This window comes from Ranitomeya variabilis, unplaced genomic scaffold (assembly GCF_051348905.1).
Source record: "Ranitomeya variabilis isolate aRanVar5 unplaced genomic scaffold, aRanVar5.hap1 Scaffold_147, whole genome shotgun sequence".
Classification (NCBI taxonomy): domain Eukaryota; kingdom Metazoa; phylum Chordata; class Amphibia; order Anura; family Dendrobatidae; genus Ranitomeya; species Ranitomeya variabilis.
This window is the reverse complement of record NW_027507956.1, coordinates 190,352-207,789: the sequence shown is the minus strand read 5'-3', so window position 1 is coordinate 207,789 and position 17,438 is coordinate 190,352. Positions and strand designations below refer to the sequence as shown.

The 17,438-nt window shown below is 47.7% G+C and overlaps 1 protein-coding gene across 1 annotated transcript in view; it reads left to right on the top strand.

The window, feature by feature from the left end:
• The first annotated feature begins 7,761 nt into the window (after positions 1-7,761).
• LOC143789272 (germinal-center associated nuclear protein-like) overlaps positions 7,762-17,438 on the top strand; it is a 45,980-nt gene continuing 36,303 nt past the window's right edge. Inside the window, exon 1 of the mRNA XM_077278976.1 lies at positions 7,762-7,976. Coding sequence (XP_077135091.1) covers positions 7,887-7,976 — 90 coding nt within the window. The 5' untranslated portion in view covers positions 7,762-7,886. The remainder of the gene's footprint in view (positions 7,977-17,438) is intronic.

The window sequence follows — 17,438 nt, the reverse complement described above, 5'->3', positions numbered from 1 at the left end:
CATGCAAGCAACATCACCCCATTCTCCCCAGGCAGACCCCCCGTCCAACATGCACATGCAGCCCCATGCAACCAACATCACCCCATTCTCCTCAGGCAGACCCCCCCACCAGCAGCCCCATGCAAGCAACATCACCCCATTCTCCCCAGGCAACCCCATGCAAGCAACATCACCCCATTCTCCCCAGGCAGACCCCCGTCCAACATGCACATGCAGCCCCATGTAAGCAACATCACCCCATTCTCCCCAGGCAGCCCCATGCAAGCAACATCACCCCATTCTCCCTAGGCAGCCCATGCAAGCAACATCACCCCATTCTCCCCAGGCAGACTCCCACTTAACTTATTGTGACTTTGGAAAATGACCCCAAAATACCCCAAATCTTGCACAAAATCCAGCCATGACATCCACAGCCTCCTCCTGTCTGCTCTGCTCTATGGAGGAAGAGGCAAATCCTGCACAAAACATGCCAAAACCAAATCCTGCACGAAATCCCGCCATGATATCCACAGCTTCCTCGTGTCTGCTCTGTCTGTTCTATGGAGGAAGAGGCACCGCCCTTTTCGGTCACATGGGCATGACGTCGGCAGAGGTCCTTTAGCCGACTTGGATTTAGCCTCTACCGTTCTGTTATATACTACGGCGACTGTGCAATATACTACGTGGCTCTGTTATATACTACATTACTGTGCAATATACTACGTAGCTATGCAATATACTACGTGCCTCTACAATATACTACACGGCTCTGCTATATACTACGTCGCTGAGCAATATACTACATAGCTGTGCAATTCACTACGTAGCTGTGTGTTACATCTTTGCTTTCATCGCGGCTCCCTGATCCCTCTTGCTCTCACCTGTCTTCGGCGTGCCTCCTTTGCCACGGGTTCCCGTCCGGCGTCCTCTCATCTGCGTGCGCGTCCGGACTCTGCTCCTCCCCGGCTGCGCGCACATGCTCGGTTCAGCGCTGTGCGCGTATGTCTCTGAGAGTGTCCCTGCCGCTCTATCTTCTCTCTTTTCCCTGGAGGACCTCAACCCGGAAGTGCTCTCAGCGCTGGCCTTATTAGTCCGCCTCTTCCTTCCAACCTCACCTTGTGATCATTTGTACTTGCAACTGACCTTGGCCGCACTATTGTCCTGCGTCTCTTTTGCCTGACCTTGTGCTTCTTTCTCTATTTCCCTAGGTCCTGTCCTAGTTCCTCATCCAGTCTACCTCCACGCAGTCCTCCTTGCTTGTCCGCTTCCACTGCACCGCCCCTGCTTCACTCTCCAGCCAGTCCTCAGTTATCTTCTGGTTCCGTGCTTCTCTCTTGTACCACTTCACCATCCTGTCTTATCTATTTTAGTCTGGTATACCCTCCTGGTTCCTATTTCTTGCCCTCTCACCCTGTCTTCCAGCTGCCGTGGCGATAGTCTCTCACGGGTCTGCCCCTAACGCTCCCTGTATAGGGGGCGGTTCCATATGGTCAGCTCGCCCGTGGGAGGATCGTTGTCATGGTCCAGTGGGTCCACCCCTTCGTTCCTTATTACGTCTCCGACATTGTCACACTAGTCACAGCAGTAGTAGTTACAGGACTGCACTCGGATGACATCTGAGTGCAGCCTGATTCTTACACTGTGCAATATACTACGTGTTATATACTACGTAGCTATGCAATATACTACGTGCCTCTACAATATACTACACGGCTCTGTGTATATACTACGTGGTTGTGCAATATACTACGTAGCTCTGCAGGAGAAAAATGAGCAATCAGGTATATTAAAAGTAGAAAAGTTTATTAATATAAATCAACAACGGTTCAAAGGATCATAAAAGGTCCTGTTTGAGCAAATATCACATCCCCTTGAAAAAGCGGGTCTTCTCACCCGCGAAACGCGGGTCGGGGTACCTACACCCGGTCCAGGACCCCTGCATCTCTACCTTAGGTGAGCATTCCACCCCCAGTAAGATATTGTTACGTGCATTATTGGTAGTGCTTAATTATGGGGCTCATGGCTTTGCTGCCTATACACAATGCTGATGTCGCACTTTGCACTTTACTTGTGAAATATATCTGCTATATTCAGCAATAAGAGATAGAGGGCGGAGGTACTGTGGCGCTTTGGTGTCGTTTCCTGCAAAAAATCTTTTGTGATGACTTGTCTATATAGTGTACTTTGTTGATTTATATTAATAAACTTTTCTACTTTTAATATACCTGATTGCTCATTTTTCTCCTGAAATATAATAGCTATTCTTTGAGCGGGTCTTCTGGTGTTTTGCTGTCTTTGGGACATGCATATTTTGCTATTGGGGTTCTTGTGCCTACGTAGCTCTGCAATATACTACGTGGCTATGTAATATACTACGTGGCTTGTTGTGAATTCTGCTCTTGGGCTCCATCCGGTGGTTGTTAGTGGTAGTGCAGTTGTCTCTGGATTGTAATCCAGGGCAAGTGTTTCTGCTGATTGCAGCTCTATTAGGTATTTAGGTGTGTAGGATCCAGGACTCCCTGCCAGTTGTTCAATGTTCATGGAGGGATTGCATCTCTGTCTGGCTCCTCATGCCCTGCTGTCAATTCAGCTAAGATAAGTGTCTGGTTTTTGGTCTCTGTAGCACGCATGCAGTGTGCTTTTCTGTTCAGTGCAATTTATTGTGTTTTTGTCCAGCTTAGACTGTGTTTGGATTTTTCTGTCATGCTGGATTCTCTGGAGATGCAGATATACATTCTATGTCTTTAGTTAGATGTAGAATATTAGAATAACCTGCTGTGGATATTTTTAGGGTTTTAATACTGACCGCTTAGAATTCTGTCCTATCCTTTCTCTTTAGCTAGAAGTGCCTCTTTTTCTAAATCCTGTCTTTCTGCCTGCGTACGTATTTCCTCTTAAACTCAGTCAATATTTGTGGGGGGCTGCCTATCCTTTGGGGTTCTGCTCTGAGGCAAGATAGAACTCCCATTTCCAACTTTAGGGGTATTTAGTGTTGTGAATTCTGCTCTGGGGCTCCCTCCGGTGGTTATAAGTGGTAGCGCTGCTGTTTTCGATCGCAGCATTTCATCAGGTGTGTCCACTTAATGCATTACACTGGGCTATTTAGTTTTGTTTCACCCTTTAGTCAGTGCCAGTTGTCCATTGTTCCTGGAGGATTCACATCTCTGTCTGGTCTCTCCTGCTTTGCCGTTCATTTCAACAAAGATAAGTTCTGGCTTTGTTTTTGCAGTCCACATGCTGTGGGCCTTATAGTTCAGTGCATTTCTAGGTTTTGTCTTGTCCAGCTTGGTCTGTATAAGGTCTTGCTCATCCAAGCTGGTGTCTCTGGAGATGCAGATATACCCTCCATACCTTTAGTTAGATGTGGAGATTTTGTATTTTCTGTGGTGGATATTTTCTAGTGTTTTAATACTGACCGCATAGTACTCTGTCCTATCCTTTCTATCTAGCTAGAATGGCCTCCTTTGCTAAATCCTGATTTCAGTCTGTTTATGTTAATTCCCTCTCCTCTCACAGTCAATATTTGTGGGGGACTGTCAATCTTTTGGGGATTTTCTCTTAGGCAAGATAGTTTTTCCGTTTCTTTCTCTAGGGGTATTTATTCCTCCGGCTGTGTCGAGGTGTCTAGGGAGTGACAGGAACATCCCACGGCTACTTCTAGTTGCGGTGTTAAGTTCAGGGTCCGCGGTCAGTACAGGTACCACCTTCTCCAGAGTACGTCTCATGCTGCTCCTAGGCCACCAGATCATAACAATTTAGTCCTCCGGCTGTGTCGAGGTGTCTAGGCCGTTTTAGGAACACCCCACGGCTACTTCTAGTTGCGCTGTCAGTTTAGGTTTGCGGTCAGTACAGGTACCACCTACTCCAGAGATAGTCTCATGCGGCTCCAGGGTCACCGGATCATAACAGTAGCTCTGCTATATACTACGTGGCTGACCAATACACTAGGTAGCTGTGCAATATACTACGTGGCTATGTTATATACTATGTGGCTGTGTTATATACTACGTAGCTCTGCTATATACTACGTACGCTGTGTTATATACTACGTCGTTTGTGTTATATACTACGTCACTGTGCAATATTTTTTTTTTAATCAGATACATTTTTATTAAGGAAAAACAATTATAACAAATGACATCAAGCTGTTATTCACAGATAATCATATATTTTATGAACATAACTCCCCCACCCCCTTTTCTCTCCCTATCCCCCCCCCTTCGAGACCCCTTTAATGCCTTCCCAAATTCCCATCCGATATTCCTTCCCCAATTCAAATTCAATTGTATAGTATGAACATCATCTATAACATTATGCATCCTCCCCACAATTCTAATTCCATTCTATCCATGGCTGCCATATCTTTTGAAATACATCTAGTTTATTTCTCTTAGTATAGATACTTTTTTCCAATAAAATTATATGATCCACCTGCGTAAGAAAGTCTCGTCTAGTCGGAGGCTCCTCTCTGATCCAGAACAGAGCAAACTATTCCTTGCTATAAATAACAGTCTAGCAATCACCAGTTTAACCATAGATACCACTGCTATTTCTTCCACATAGCCTAATATACAGACAAAAGGGTCTCTGGAAATGACACATCTATATACCAATTCAATCCGATTCAATACAACTGTCCAGTAGGCAGACAATATAGGGCAGTGCCACAGCATGTGTAACATGTCTGCCTGTTCCTGCGAACATCGTGGACACTCGGAATCAGACCTCAAACCCATCTTGAACAGTCTATCGGGAGTTCTGTAAGCTCTATGAATCACATATAATTGAGACATCCTCCCAGGTTCGCTCATAGAGATGTTAGTCACATATTCTAAAATAGATTCCCATCTGTCATCATTTAACTCTCCCATTTCAGCTTCCCATTTCCCTCTAGACTTGATGGGATGTTTGACAAGAAAGGTGAATAATAAATCTCTATACACTTCTGAAATTGCCCCCCTTGTCCCGTTGTTCTCCAAAATGGAAGCCAGTGTGATATCAATCTGGATCTCAATAAGTTTTCTCCGACATTGCGACCAATACGCATGCTGAATTCTTTTATAATGATATAAATTTAACTGTGATAACTGGAATTCTGTTTGTAACTCCACGAATGACTTAAGTCCCCCTTGACCCAGTAGCTGACCCATCTTTCTAATTCCTGCCTCTCTCCATGGCCCATATCCTTGCTTAAATTCTTGTAAGTTTATATTATCCCATATAGGAGAGTATTTGGTAAGGCCCGTGGCACTCCTAATCTGTTTACCTTTTTCCCATACCTTATGAATTAGGAGAACAGTAGGAAACCGAGAACCCAGTTTCAAAAATTGCCCCCCTTCCAAACTCTCACCCAGAGGCCATTTTCCAAACAAATATCTCAAACTACTGGGCGATTGCCCCTTTCCCATCTCCTCCCCCCATCTTCCAATATGCTGGCATTGTGCTGATAAAAAAATATACCCAAGGGTTAGGGAGCGCCAAGCCCCCTTCTGCCTTTGGCCTCTGCAAAGTTTCTTGTTTAAATCTTGGGCTTCCCCCCCATATTAGTTCACCAAACAGCGATTTGATTTTACGGAACCTACTCTGCGGAATCCAAATTGTGCAGTACATATAACAACTGCGGCATCACAATCATCTTCAAAAGGTTCACTCTTCCAATTAGAGAAAGATGTAGTTTGTTCCACGCCGAAATTTTTGTACGTATTTTTTGTAGCAGAGGGCTTAGATTAAGTTCTTCAAACCTCATCAGAGGAAGGGCGATTTGTATCTCCAAATATTTAAATTTCGAAACTACCTTCAATTTTGCTGACATTTCCACCTCCCCAGTACCCCTTTCTACCTCATCAATGGGCATAATGCACTATTTGTCCCAATTTATTTTGAGTCCAGAGAATTCCCCAAATTCCTCAATTAATGCCCCCGCGTTATCCAGATTCTCCCCTGAGTCCCCCAAAAATAACAAAATATCATCAGCATACAGAGACACCTTCTCCTCCTTCATTCCATAGACAAATCCTTTTATCTCTCGTGTCTCCCTTATTTTAGCGGCCAAGGGTTCCACAGCTAGGGCAAATAGCAACGGAGACAATGGGCACCCCTGCCTTGTACCCCTATGCAATGAGAAACTATCAGATAATTTATTATTTACCGTATTTTCTGGTGTATAAGACAACTGGGCGTATAAGACGACCCCCAATTTTTCCATATAAAATATGGAATTTGGGATATGCCTGCCGTATAAGACGGGGGTCATCTTATACGCCCAGTCATCTTATACGGCGTGTGGTTCCCAGGGTCTGGAGGAGAGGAAACTCCTTCAGGCCCTGGGATCCATATTCATGTAAAAAATAAAGAATAAAAATAAAAAATATGGATATACTCACCCCTCCGACGAACCCTGGCTGTCACCGCTGCAAGCGTCTGCCTCCGTTCCTAAGAATGCAGTGTGTAGGACCTGCGATGACGTCGCGGCTTGTGATTGGTCGCGTGAGCGGTCACATGAGCGGTCACGTGACCAATCACAAGCCGCAACGTCATGGAAGGTCCTTCACTCTGCATTCTTAGGAACGGAGGCAGACGCTTGCAGCGGTGACAGCCAGGGGCCGTCCGAGGGTGAGTATATCCTTTTTTTTATTCTTTATTTTTTTACATGAATATGGATCCCAGGGCCTGAAGGAGAGTCTCCTCTCCTTCAGACCCTGGGAACATCCAGGATTGCTCCCTGCACACGCCGTACCCGGCGTATAAGACGACCCCCGACTTTTCGGACAATTTTTAAGGGTTAAAAAGTCGTCTTATACGCCGGAAAATATGGTACTCTAATTTTTGCCATTGGAAAGGAGTATAGCAACCCCACCCAAGATATAATCTTAGGCCCGAACCCAAGGCACAACAAAACTGACCACAAATAATTCCATTCTACACGATCAAAGGCCTTATGGGCATCCAAACACACCACCACTCTCTTTCCAGCATTTTCGGCTGGAATTTGCATATTTAAATATAGTCTCCTTAAATTGATTGCTGTGGATTTGTTGGGCATAAATCCAGATTGATCTGGGTGGATTACTTTATCAATCACATGGCTTAGTCTGTTGGCCAAGGCCTTCGCCAAAATCTTTATATCCGCCGTAAGGAGTGAGATTGGTCTGTAGGACTCCGGATTCAGCGGATCCTTATCAGCTTTAGGAATGACCACAACAATGGCCTCTCTCATAGATGTAGGTAGTATTCCCCTCTTCAAACAACGACTCATTAAATACCTTCTCCAATTTAGTTATTACGTCACTGTGCTATATGGTACGTAGCCTGTGATATATACTACCTACATATTCTAGAATACCCGATACGTTAGAATCGGACCACCATCTAGTGTGTGTGTGTGTGTGTGTGTGTGTGTATATATATATATCTATCTCTGTTCTGTAGATTTGTTTGATAAGGCTGCTTATTCTCTGACACTGTACACCGCTCAGTCATGTATAATGTTAGTGGTTTTTCAGGGATTTCCGTTTTAACATTTTTTTTTAGTGTCCATAGGCATGCATTAGTAAAAAATAAAATGTATTGCTGTCCACCAGTCCAGATGATCTTTGTTGATAGGCTGCAGTGCTGATGTCATAACTACAGCGAATATGATGGCTACAGCCAATCACTGGGCTCGGCAGCTGAGCGCGGTGATTGGCAGCATAGGTCCCGTATGGTGTTTTTGTGATGTCACGGTTGTAGATTGGGGGCAGAGGGGAATGACCTTTATAAATCTTTTTTTTTATCCAGCTCCTTCCTCAAACTCAGCAAGTAGAGGAGAACGTTCTGATGGTGCTGAACACTTGGTCCCGGTCTCCCCCAGTGATCTGACTACTTTCGTAATAAAGTATGTGCCTAATAATTTGAACAAAAAAAACATCATGGAGGATCACTTTAAGAAGTATGGCAAAATTCTGAGTATAACCTGCAAAGTAAAGCAAAAAATGGCCATCATTCAGTTTAATAACCATGTGAGTAAAAAAAAAAAAAAATTGTAATGTGCTTATACTTTTGATTTCTGGATCATTGGTAAAAGGGATAATCTGGTTTCATATTGGGATGTTGGTGAAGCTGGTGACGTCACTTCAAAAGATATCTCCCAGCTTGTGAGAGTGAGCGACGGGTATGGTGTACCCTTTTTGTTCATTTGGTATAGGACAGGTACACAATACCATGACAGTCGTGCAGAATTGTGGTTTGATTGGCACCTATGAGTACATTTACTAACCAAACTATGGTGGTTTATTCATCTTCAGCAGGTAAAATATATGTATTTATACATCTTTATAAATAAGGGTATGTTCACATCATGTTTTTTTCTCCTTCGCCTCATTGGGGGACACAGGACCATGGGTGTTTTTGCTGCTGCCACTAGAAGGACACTAAGCAAATAGACAAAGAGTTAACTCCTCAGCAGTATACACCCTCTGCTGCCTCTCTCATGAACCAGTTCTTGCTTAGTCTCTGTAGGAGGCACTAGGGTCTGGTTTCAGACCTCGATTTTGTTATATTATTTTTTATTTGGATTCCAGGAGCGACGGGGCCTTTTAAGGTCTTTATCTCCTAATATCAACAGGCGGGAACGCGGAGTGTCGCTTCCCCGTACCCCCTCCTGCAACCTCTGAGTCTGCCTGGGCTCTCATAGGGCGATGGATCCTTAAATGAGTCTGCTCTCCCCACACCAACAACGGACGGGAACATGAGGTGTCGCCCTCACGTACCCCCTTCCGGAGCCAGGCCTTCACCCTGAAAAGCAGACCGCGGCCCTTCATGCCCGGCTTCCTATGAAGTTACTTCAGCGGAGGCTCCCTTAAAGCATCTATGTGCCACTGCACCACCACTGTCAGAAAGCGGCTGGTGCCAGGAGGCAAACGGGCCCTCTCCACCTCCCTGTCAATGGGATGGTGGATTGAGGAAGAATGGAGTGGCACAGACCCTTCCCTTGTGGACAGCAGCCGACTCTGCTATACCGTGAGTACCTGGAGGCGGGGGATTGCACCTCCGCCGTGCACAGCCGCTGACTGCTGCCGTCACCGCCGCCTCTGCTGTGCTAGTTTCCGCTGCCACGGGCGTCACTGTTGGCCGCGGCCACTAATTTTGTTCCCGGCTTCTGGCTGCGGTAGGCCCAACAACGCCCATGGTCCCCGCCAGCTCCGCCCCCTCACGGCGACTCTGCCCCCTTTCCGAGTGCTTCTGGCCGGGTCTGCACAGAGTGGGCGGGGACTCGCTCTGCATAGTCTTCCTGGCCTCCCCTGCCTTTTCTCAGCTCACTGTCTCTGGCGCTTCTCACAGTTCACGAGAAGCCCCAATTCTCCTATCAGACCTTACTTCCTGGTGCGTCCTAGGCAGGAAGCTTGTGGGGGACGCCATTACCCTCTTAAGATCTGCGGCACAAGCACTTCTCTGGGGCACTCAGGACCTGGGAAAGATAGCCACACACCACTGCAGGTGCACGCTACTTAACTCCTCTGCTGCAGGTTCACATAATCCATATGCTGCAGGCACATCCCTTCAGCCTTTCAACAGCCTTTTGCAGCTTCCCTCGGAACTTTCAGTATGTCTCAACAACATTTTCAAATCACTGCTCTGCCCTTCGGGCCTGCCACCGCCCCCCAGAGTATTCACAAAAGTCATGGCAACCGTCATGTCTATTCTACACTCCCGGGGCGTGGTGATTCTACCCTAGCTGGATGATCTTCTCATCAAAAGTCCGTCCTATTGGGCTTGAGCAGAGAGCGTCACTCTCACCATCGACACACGACTTTCCTTTTTGGGAATGATCTTGGACACTTCCCTACGGTTGGTAATTCTCCCTCCAGAAAAGATTTCCTCTCTAACCCGGGGATTCCAAATGCTATCTCTGGCCCGCTCTCACTCCGTGCGGTTCGCCATGCAGGTCCTCGGGAAAATGGTGGCATCCATCGAGGCAGTACCGTTTGCCCAATTTCACTTCCGTCCCCTGCAGCAGACTTTGATCTCAGCCTGGGACAAGAATCCAGCCTTCCTGGGTCGCCGCTTTCGCCTGGCATCCATAATCAGGCGGTCTCTCAGGTGGTGGACTGCAACGTCGTCCTTGGATCAGGGAAGGTCCCTTCTCCCTGTACACTGGCTGGTAGTGACCACCGACGCCAGCCTCCTTGGATGGGGTGTGGTCTTTCGTCACCACACGGCTCAGGGATGTTGGTCTACTCAGGAAGCCAACCTTCCAATCAATATGCTCGAGATCCGATCGATAAGGCTGGCTCTTCATCAATTCCATCACCTTTTGGCCGGACGTCTGTTGTGAAATTGGATTCTGGGCTCCCCCGGTGGCCACTGGTGGAATTGAACTTGTGTCATCATCCCCTTTGTTCACCTGCTCCCATCAGGATGTGGGAGTCGCTATTTAACCTTGCTCCTCTGTCAGTTTCATGCCGGTCAACAATGTAATCAGAAGCCTTTCTGTGCATGTTCCTGCTGCTAGACAACTCCCAGCTAAGTTGGACTTTAGTCCTCGTTTGTTTTTGTATTTTGTTCCAGTTCACAGCTGAAGTTTCGTTTCTGTGTCTGGAAAGCTCTTGCGATCTGAAATTGCCACTCTGATGTTATGAGTTAATACTAGAGTCTTAAAGTAATTTCAGGATGGTGTTTTGATAGGGTTTTCAGCTGACCATGAAAGTGCCCTTTCTGTCTTCCTGCTATCTAGTAAGCGGACCTCAATTTTGCTAAACCTATTTTCATACTACGTTTGTCATTTCATCTAAAATCACCGCCAATATATGTGGGGGCCTCTGTCTGCCTTTCGGGGAAATTTCTCTAGAGGTGAGCCAGGACTATATTTTCCTCTGCCAGGATTAGGTAGTCCTCCGGCTGGCGCTGGGCGTCTAGGGATAAAACGTAGGCAACGCTACCCGGCTACTGTTAGTTGTGCGGCAGGTTTAGTTCATGGTCAGTTTAGTTTCCATCCTTCCAAGAGCTAGTTCTTATGTTTGCTGGGCTATGTTCTCTTGCCATTGAGAACCATGACAGACGTCTTGTCCGGATCCAATCAGACAATGCCACGGCTGTGGCATACATCAGTCGCCAGGGAGGCACGCAAAGCAGAAGAGCGATGATTGAAGTTACGCACATTCTACAATGGGCCGAGAAAAACCAATCGCTCATCTCCGCAGTTCATATTCCATGAGTAGAGAATTGGATGGCGGACTTTCTCAGCTGCCAGGGCATAGCCTCAGGAGAGTTGTCTCTTTACTCAAAAGTCTTTCATCGGATTTGCCAGCATTGGGGCACTTCAGATGTGGACCAAATGGCCTCCAGGCTGAACGCCAAGGTTCCGGCATTAGTAGCCCGATCCCGCGATCCATTCGCTATTGGCTCGGATGCTCTAGTACTTCCATTGAGCCAGTTTTGCCTCCCTTACATCTTTCCACCACTTCCGCTGATCCCAAGGGTCATCCGGAAAATCAAAGCGGAAGGCGTTCAGTGATTCTTGTCGCTCCAGACTGGCCTCGCCAAGCCTGGTATGCGGAGCTAGTACATCTAGTTGCTGACATTCCCTGGCAGTTACCGGATCTACTCTCCCAGGGACCCATTTGCCATCAGAACTTGAGAGTGCTGAGTTTAACGGCCTGGCCATTGAATCCTGGATTCTAGCCCAGGCTGGGTTCTCGCGTCAAGTGGCATATACCATGATCAACACTAGGAAGCCTGTTTCCATGCATATATACCATCATGTTTGGAAAAACATTTTTTTCATGGTGCAAGGATAAGGGTCGTTCCCCATTGGTGTTTTCTATCCCCTCCATTCTGGAGTTTCTCCAAGCGGGATTGGTTTCAGGCTTAGCACTGGCCTCTCAAGGGCCAGATCTCGGCTGTATCCGTCCTTTTCCAGCAACGGATAGCTTCCAAGCCACAAGTTAGGACCTTCATGCAGGGAGTTTCGCATCTTGTCCCTCCATACAAGATGCCTTTAGAACCTTGGGACCTTAACCTGGTCCTCAGTGCCTTACAAGAGACCCCCTTCAAGCCAATACAGGATGTTTCTCTCTCTTTCATGGAAGGTTGCCTTTCTTGTGGCAATAACATCCATCAGACGGGTCTCGGAACTGGCAGCTTTGTCGTGCAAACCTCCATTTCTGATTTTCCACCAGGACAAGGTGGTGCTCAGGACGTCCCCATCCTTCTTGCCTAAAGTCATCTCGGATTTTCAACTGAATGAAGACATAATCCTGCCCTCGTTCTGTACGGATCCAGTCCATAGTACTGAGAAAGCTCTTCACACTTTGGACCTGGTGAGGGCTCTCAGAAAGTACCGCATATACTCGAGTATAAGCCGACCCCCCTAATTTTGCCACAAAAAACTGGGAAAACTTAATGACTCGAGTATAAGCCTAGGGTGGAAAATGCAGCAGCTACTGGTGAATTTCAAAATTAAAAATAGATGCTCCATACCGTTCATTATGGCCCCATAGATGCTCCACATAAAGCTGTGCCACATATAATGCTCTGCACCATTCATTATGGCCCCATAGATGCTCCACATAAAGCTGTGCCACATATAATGCTCTGCACCGTTCATTGTGGCCCCATAGATGCTCCACATAAAGCTGTGCCACATATAATGCTCTGCACTGTTCATTATGGCCCCATAGATGCTCCACATAAAACTGTGCCATATATAATGCTCTGCACCGTTCATTATGGCCCCATAGATACTCCACATAAAGCTGTGCCATATATAATGCTCTGCACCGTTCAGTATAGCCCCATAGACGCTCCACATAAAGCTGCCCCATATATAATGCTCTGCACTGTTCATTATGGCCCCATAGACGCTCCACATAAAGCTTCCCCATATATAATGCTCTGCACAGTTCATTATGGCCCCATAGATGCTCCATAGAAAGCTGTGCCATATACAATGCTCTGCACCTTTGATTATGGCCCCATAGATGCTCCATAGAAAGCTGTGCCATATAAAATGCTCTGCACCTTTGATTATGGCCCCATAGAAAGCTGTGCCATATACAATGCTCTGCACCTTTGATTATGGCCCCATAGAAAGCTGTGCCATATACAATGCTCTGCACCTTTGATTATGACCCCATAGATAGCGTGCCATATACAATGCTCTGCACCTTTGATTATGGCCCCATAGATAGCGTGCCATATACAATGCTCTGCACCTTTGATTATGGCCCCATAGATAGCTGTGCCATATAAAATGCTCTGCAACTTTGATTATGGCACCATAGATAGCTGTGCCATATACAATGCTCTGCACCTTTGATTATGGCCCCATAGATAGCTGTGCCATATACAATGCTCTGCACCTTTGATTATGGCCCCATAGATAGCTGTGCCATATATAATGCTCTGCACCTTTGATTATGGCCCCATAGATGCTTCACATAAAGCTGTGCCATATATATAATGCTCTGCACCGTTGCCCCATAGATGCTCCATAGAAAGATGTGCCATATATAATGCTCTGCACCGTTCATTATGTCCCATAGATGCTCCACATAAACCTGTGCAATATACAATGCTGCTGCTGCAATAAAAAAAAAAAAAAAACACATACTCACCTCTCTTGCTTGCAGCTCCTCAGCGTCCCATCTCGGCGTCTCTCCGCACTGACTGATCAGGCAGAGGGCGGCGCGCACACTATATGCGTCATCGCGCCCTCTGACCTAAACAGTCAGAGCCAGAGGATGCGGAAGACAGAGCGGCGCCTGGCGTGTGGAACGAGGGAAGGTATATATGACATACTTACCTGCTCCCGGCATCCCTGGCTCCCTCTCCCGGACAGCTGGTCTCCGGGTGCCGCAGCCTCTTCCTCTGTCAGCGGTCACCGTTACCGCTGATTAGAGGAATGAATTATGCGGCTCCACCCCTATGGGAGTGGAGTCCATATTCATTTCTCTAATGAGCGGTCCCACGTGACCGCTGAACAGGGGACGAGCTGCGGCACCGAAGACCGTGGGACGGGCAGGGGGAGCGCCGGGACTAGGTGAGTATGCGACCCCACCGCCGACCGTGACTCGAGTATAAGCCGAGAGGGGCACTTTCAGCCCAAAAATTTGGGCTGAAAATCTTGGCTTATACTCGAGTATATACGGTACATTTCCAGAACAGCGTCTTAACGCAAATCTGATGCTCCTTTTTGTGCTTCCAGGACACAGAAAAGGTTTGCCTGCCTCTAAGGCCACGATAGCCAGATGGATTCGTTCGGCAATCCAAGAAGCTTACCATGTCAAAGGTCAGCCTATCCCCGCAGGGATTAAGGCACACTCCACTCAGTCATTCGGCACCAGGCATCCGCACAGCAAGTGTGTAAGGCTGCGATTTGGTCCAGTCTTTACACGTTCGCTAAACATTACTACATTCATTCTCAAGCCTCTTCAGATGCGGCCCTCGGCAGTTTCGCATCTGTAGGCTTCATTTAATCACTTAATCCTTTAAGCATTGGGTGCGCGAGGTTTCACCTGTCGTGATGTTTTCTCACCCAGGGATTGCTTTAGGATGTCCCATGGTCCTGTGTCCCCCCAATGAGGCGAAGGAGAAACAGGGATTTGTGTGTACTCACCGTAAAATACTTTTCTCCGAACCAGTCATTGGGGGACACTGCACCCGCCCTGTTAGCCCGTTAACTTGTAGTCTGTGTTGGTTTTGACATATTGCAATTCTGTTTAGCTCCTACTGCTTTGGCACCAAACTGGTTCATAAGAGAGCCAGCAGAGGGTGTATACTGCGGAGGAGGAGTTAACTTTTTTGTGTATTTGCTTAGTGTCCTCCTAGTGGCAGCAGCATAACACCCATGGTCCTGTGTCCCCCAATGATTGACTCGGAGAAAAGGATTTTACGGTGAGTACACACAAAAATCCCTGTTTTTCCCGTGGGTTTTGAGCAGATTCTTTCCAAAAAATGCTCCAAAGAATGACAAACTTTTCATGTGTGGAGTTTTGAGCCTCTTCTAAAAACGCCAAGTGGTTAAAATAAGTGAGCTTGACCGTTCTTCAGGCGTTTTCTACTAGATAGTCACTCCATACTTGTCAATAAGAAGGCTTAAAAACACTCGGAAGAAGTCTGGGTGTTTTTTTTTTTTTTGTTCTCTTTCAAAATTCTGAGTGTTTTTCTCCTTCGCCAAATTGGGGGACATAAAACCATGGTGTGTTATGCTGCTGTCGCTAGGAGGCTGACACTAAGTTGAGACAAAAAAAGTTAGCTCCTCCCTTGCAGTATACACCCTCGTGCTGGCTTCCAGAGACCCAGTTCAAGCTTAGTGTCCCCCTGAGGAAGGTAGTCGCCAAAACGCGCGTCGGGGTGGACTGGAGCGGCGTGCACGTGTGCTTGTGACCCTTCTATTGTGGTATGTACTGACCTCATATGTATGATCATGGTCACATACACCAATGACAGTTGTTCTGCATGTTGCTAAACAGGCTTGATGTAGTTATATACCTAATATTGATTTCAGGTTTACCGTTTATAATCAGTTACGTGTACCCTGTCTGGTCCGTTTTGATATGTGTAGGGTTTGTAGAGGGGATCCTTATGCCTGCCATGTCATATGCCTGTTTTTTATATGTGTTTTCTTAAATAAAGGTTTTTGTACTATTGTACAAATTGGGACATTTTGACTGCTTTTTTCTGGCCTTTTGTATTTCAAGCTTGGTGTCTGTAGGAGGCACACGGGTCTGCTATTCAGACCAGAACTTTTACCCTTTTGGATTTAACCTTTCTACCCGGACGAAGGGGCGACGGAACCTTTCAAGGCGCCGATCTCCCCGAACCAACAACAGGCGAGCACGGGAGTGTTACCTCTCCGTATCCTCTCCTGCGATGTGGGATGACACTGCCTGAGCTGATTCTAGGGGCGACGGGCCCCTTTAACAGCACCGATCTCCCCCCTCCCTTAACAGACGAGCACTGGAGTGTCACCTCCACGTATCCTCATCTGCAGCCAGGCCTATTGCCGGACATCTCGCCCTGCCCACCAGGTCTGACCCTTGGATGTTCAGAGGCACTCTACATTGTGGCGTCCGTGCAGCCCCCACTGCATCACCACTGAAGAGAGCGGATGATGGAGGGAGGCAGACGGTTCCTTTCCATCCCCCTTTCATGGGGATGGTGGATGGAGGCTCCCCTGCACCGTCCTATCTACCCCGGGCACAGCTCTGACTTGCGGCATCTGCCATCCCCTTCATATCGGGGTAAGTGCCACCCGGGAGGGGTCGTTTTCCAGAAAGCTTAGGAGGGCTCCATAGCAGCAGGGTCCCCGCAGGGCTCCGCGGCTCTTTCTCAGCCGTCCGCAGGTGCGCACCGGCCACAAATTTAGTCCACGGTTTCGGCCTTGGTGTAGGCCGCATCCCGATAGGCCCCGCCCACCGATCGCATCATTCCAGCGGCTCCGCCCACAGACCTGGCACTTCTCGCTCTATGCGAGACTACCCCCCAAATCTCGGCAGCCATCTTCCCTGCAGCACCGTTCTTCTGGCTGCCCTTAGTCTGCACTTGTCAAGCCCTGGAAGCCGGTCTTCTCCCCTACTCAGCGCGCCGCCTCATCTGATTGCGGGACACAGGTCCTGGGTAAGGAAACTGCACTAGATGCTTCCCTGCAGCTTTACCCCTCATAGCTTCCACTAGCAGCGATTTTACTTATATTGGGGTACATCATGTCGCAGTTAAGGGCTAAAAAGGCTACATAGGTTCATACCACCTTTTTCACTGCGTGTACCACCTGCCAGGCTCCTCTCGGCCTCAAAGCTCTCCTCTCTGCCCAGCCTGTGATGCCCAATGTACCCAGGAGCCCTCCGCCGCTACCGACCCCAGTGTATCTAGCCCCCCTGAGTGGGCCGCGTCACTCACAATCCATGGCTTCGCTGGCCAAAGCGATTGAATCCCTTCATGACCCCTCTTGGGAGCGGGGCACTCATTTTACCTGGGTTAAGAGACCCCTCCCTTACAGGGGAATCATCGGCCAACAGTGGCCACTCTCACTTGAAGGAGGTACGGTCATCCAAAAAACGGATCCGCACTACCTCTCCTGAGCATTCACCACGCCATTCAACCTCTGGTGGCTCCACTTCTCGCTCACCCTTTCCAGGGGTTTGCAGCGATCATGACTGAGTATGAGTCTGAGGCGTCCTTGGACCCGGATTCTCTGGAGATTCAATCGACTGTGGATTCCCTCATTGAAGCTGTCGATCATGCGCTAAAGGTTGATGATGACCCTAATGCGGCTCCGGATCATTCGGTATCTTTTACAAGAACCAAGCAAACCCATAGGGTGTTCGCCTCTCATCCGGATTTCTTAGATATAGTCCGGCGACACAGGGAGCGACCGGCTAAGCTCTCTATGGGTAAAAAGGCCCTGGGATTGAAGTATCCCTTTTCCGCAGATCTTGTCAAAGATTGGACGGAACCTCCAACAGTAGATCCTCCTGTATCGC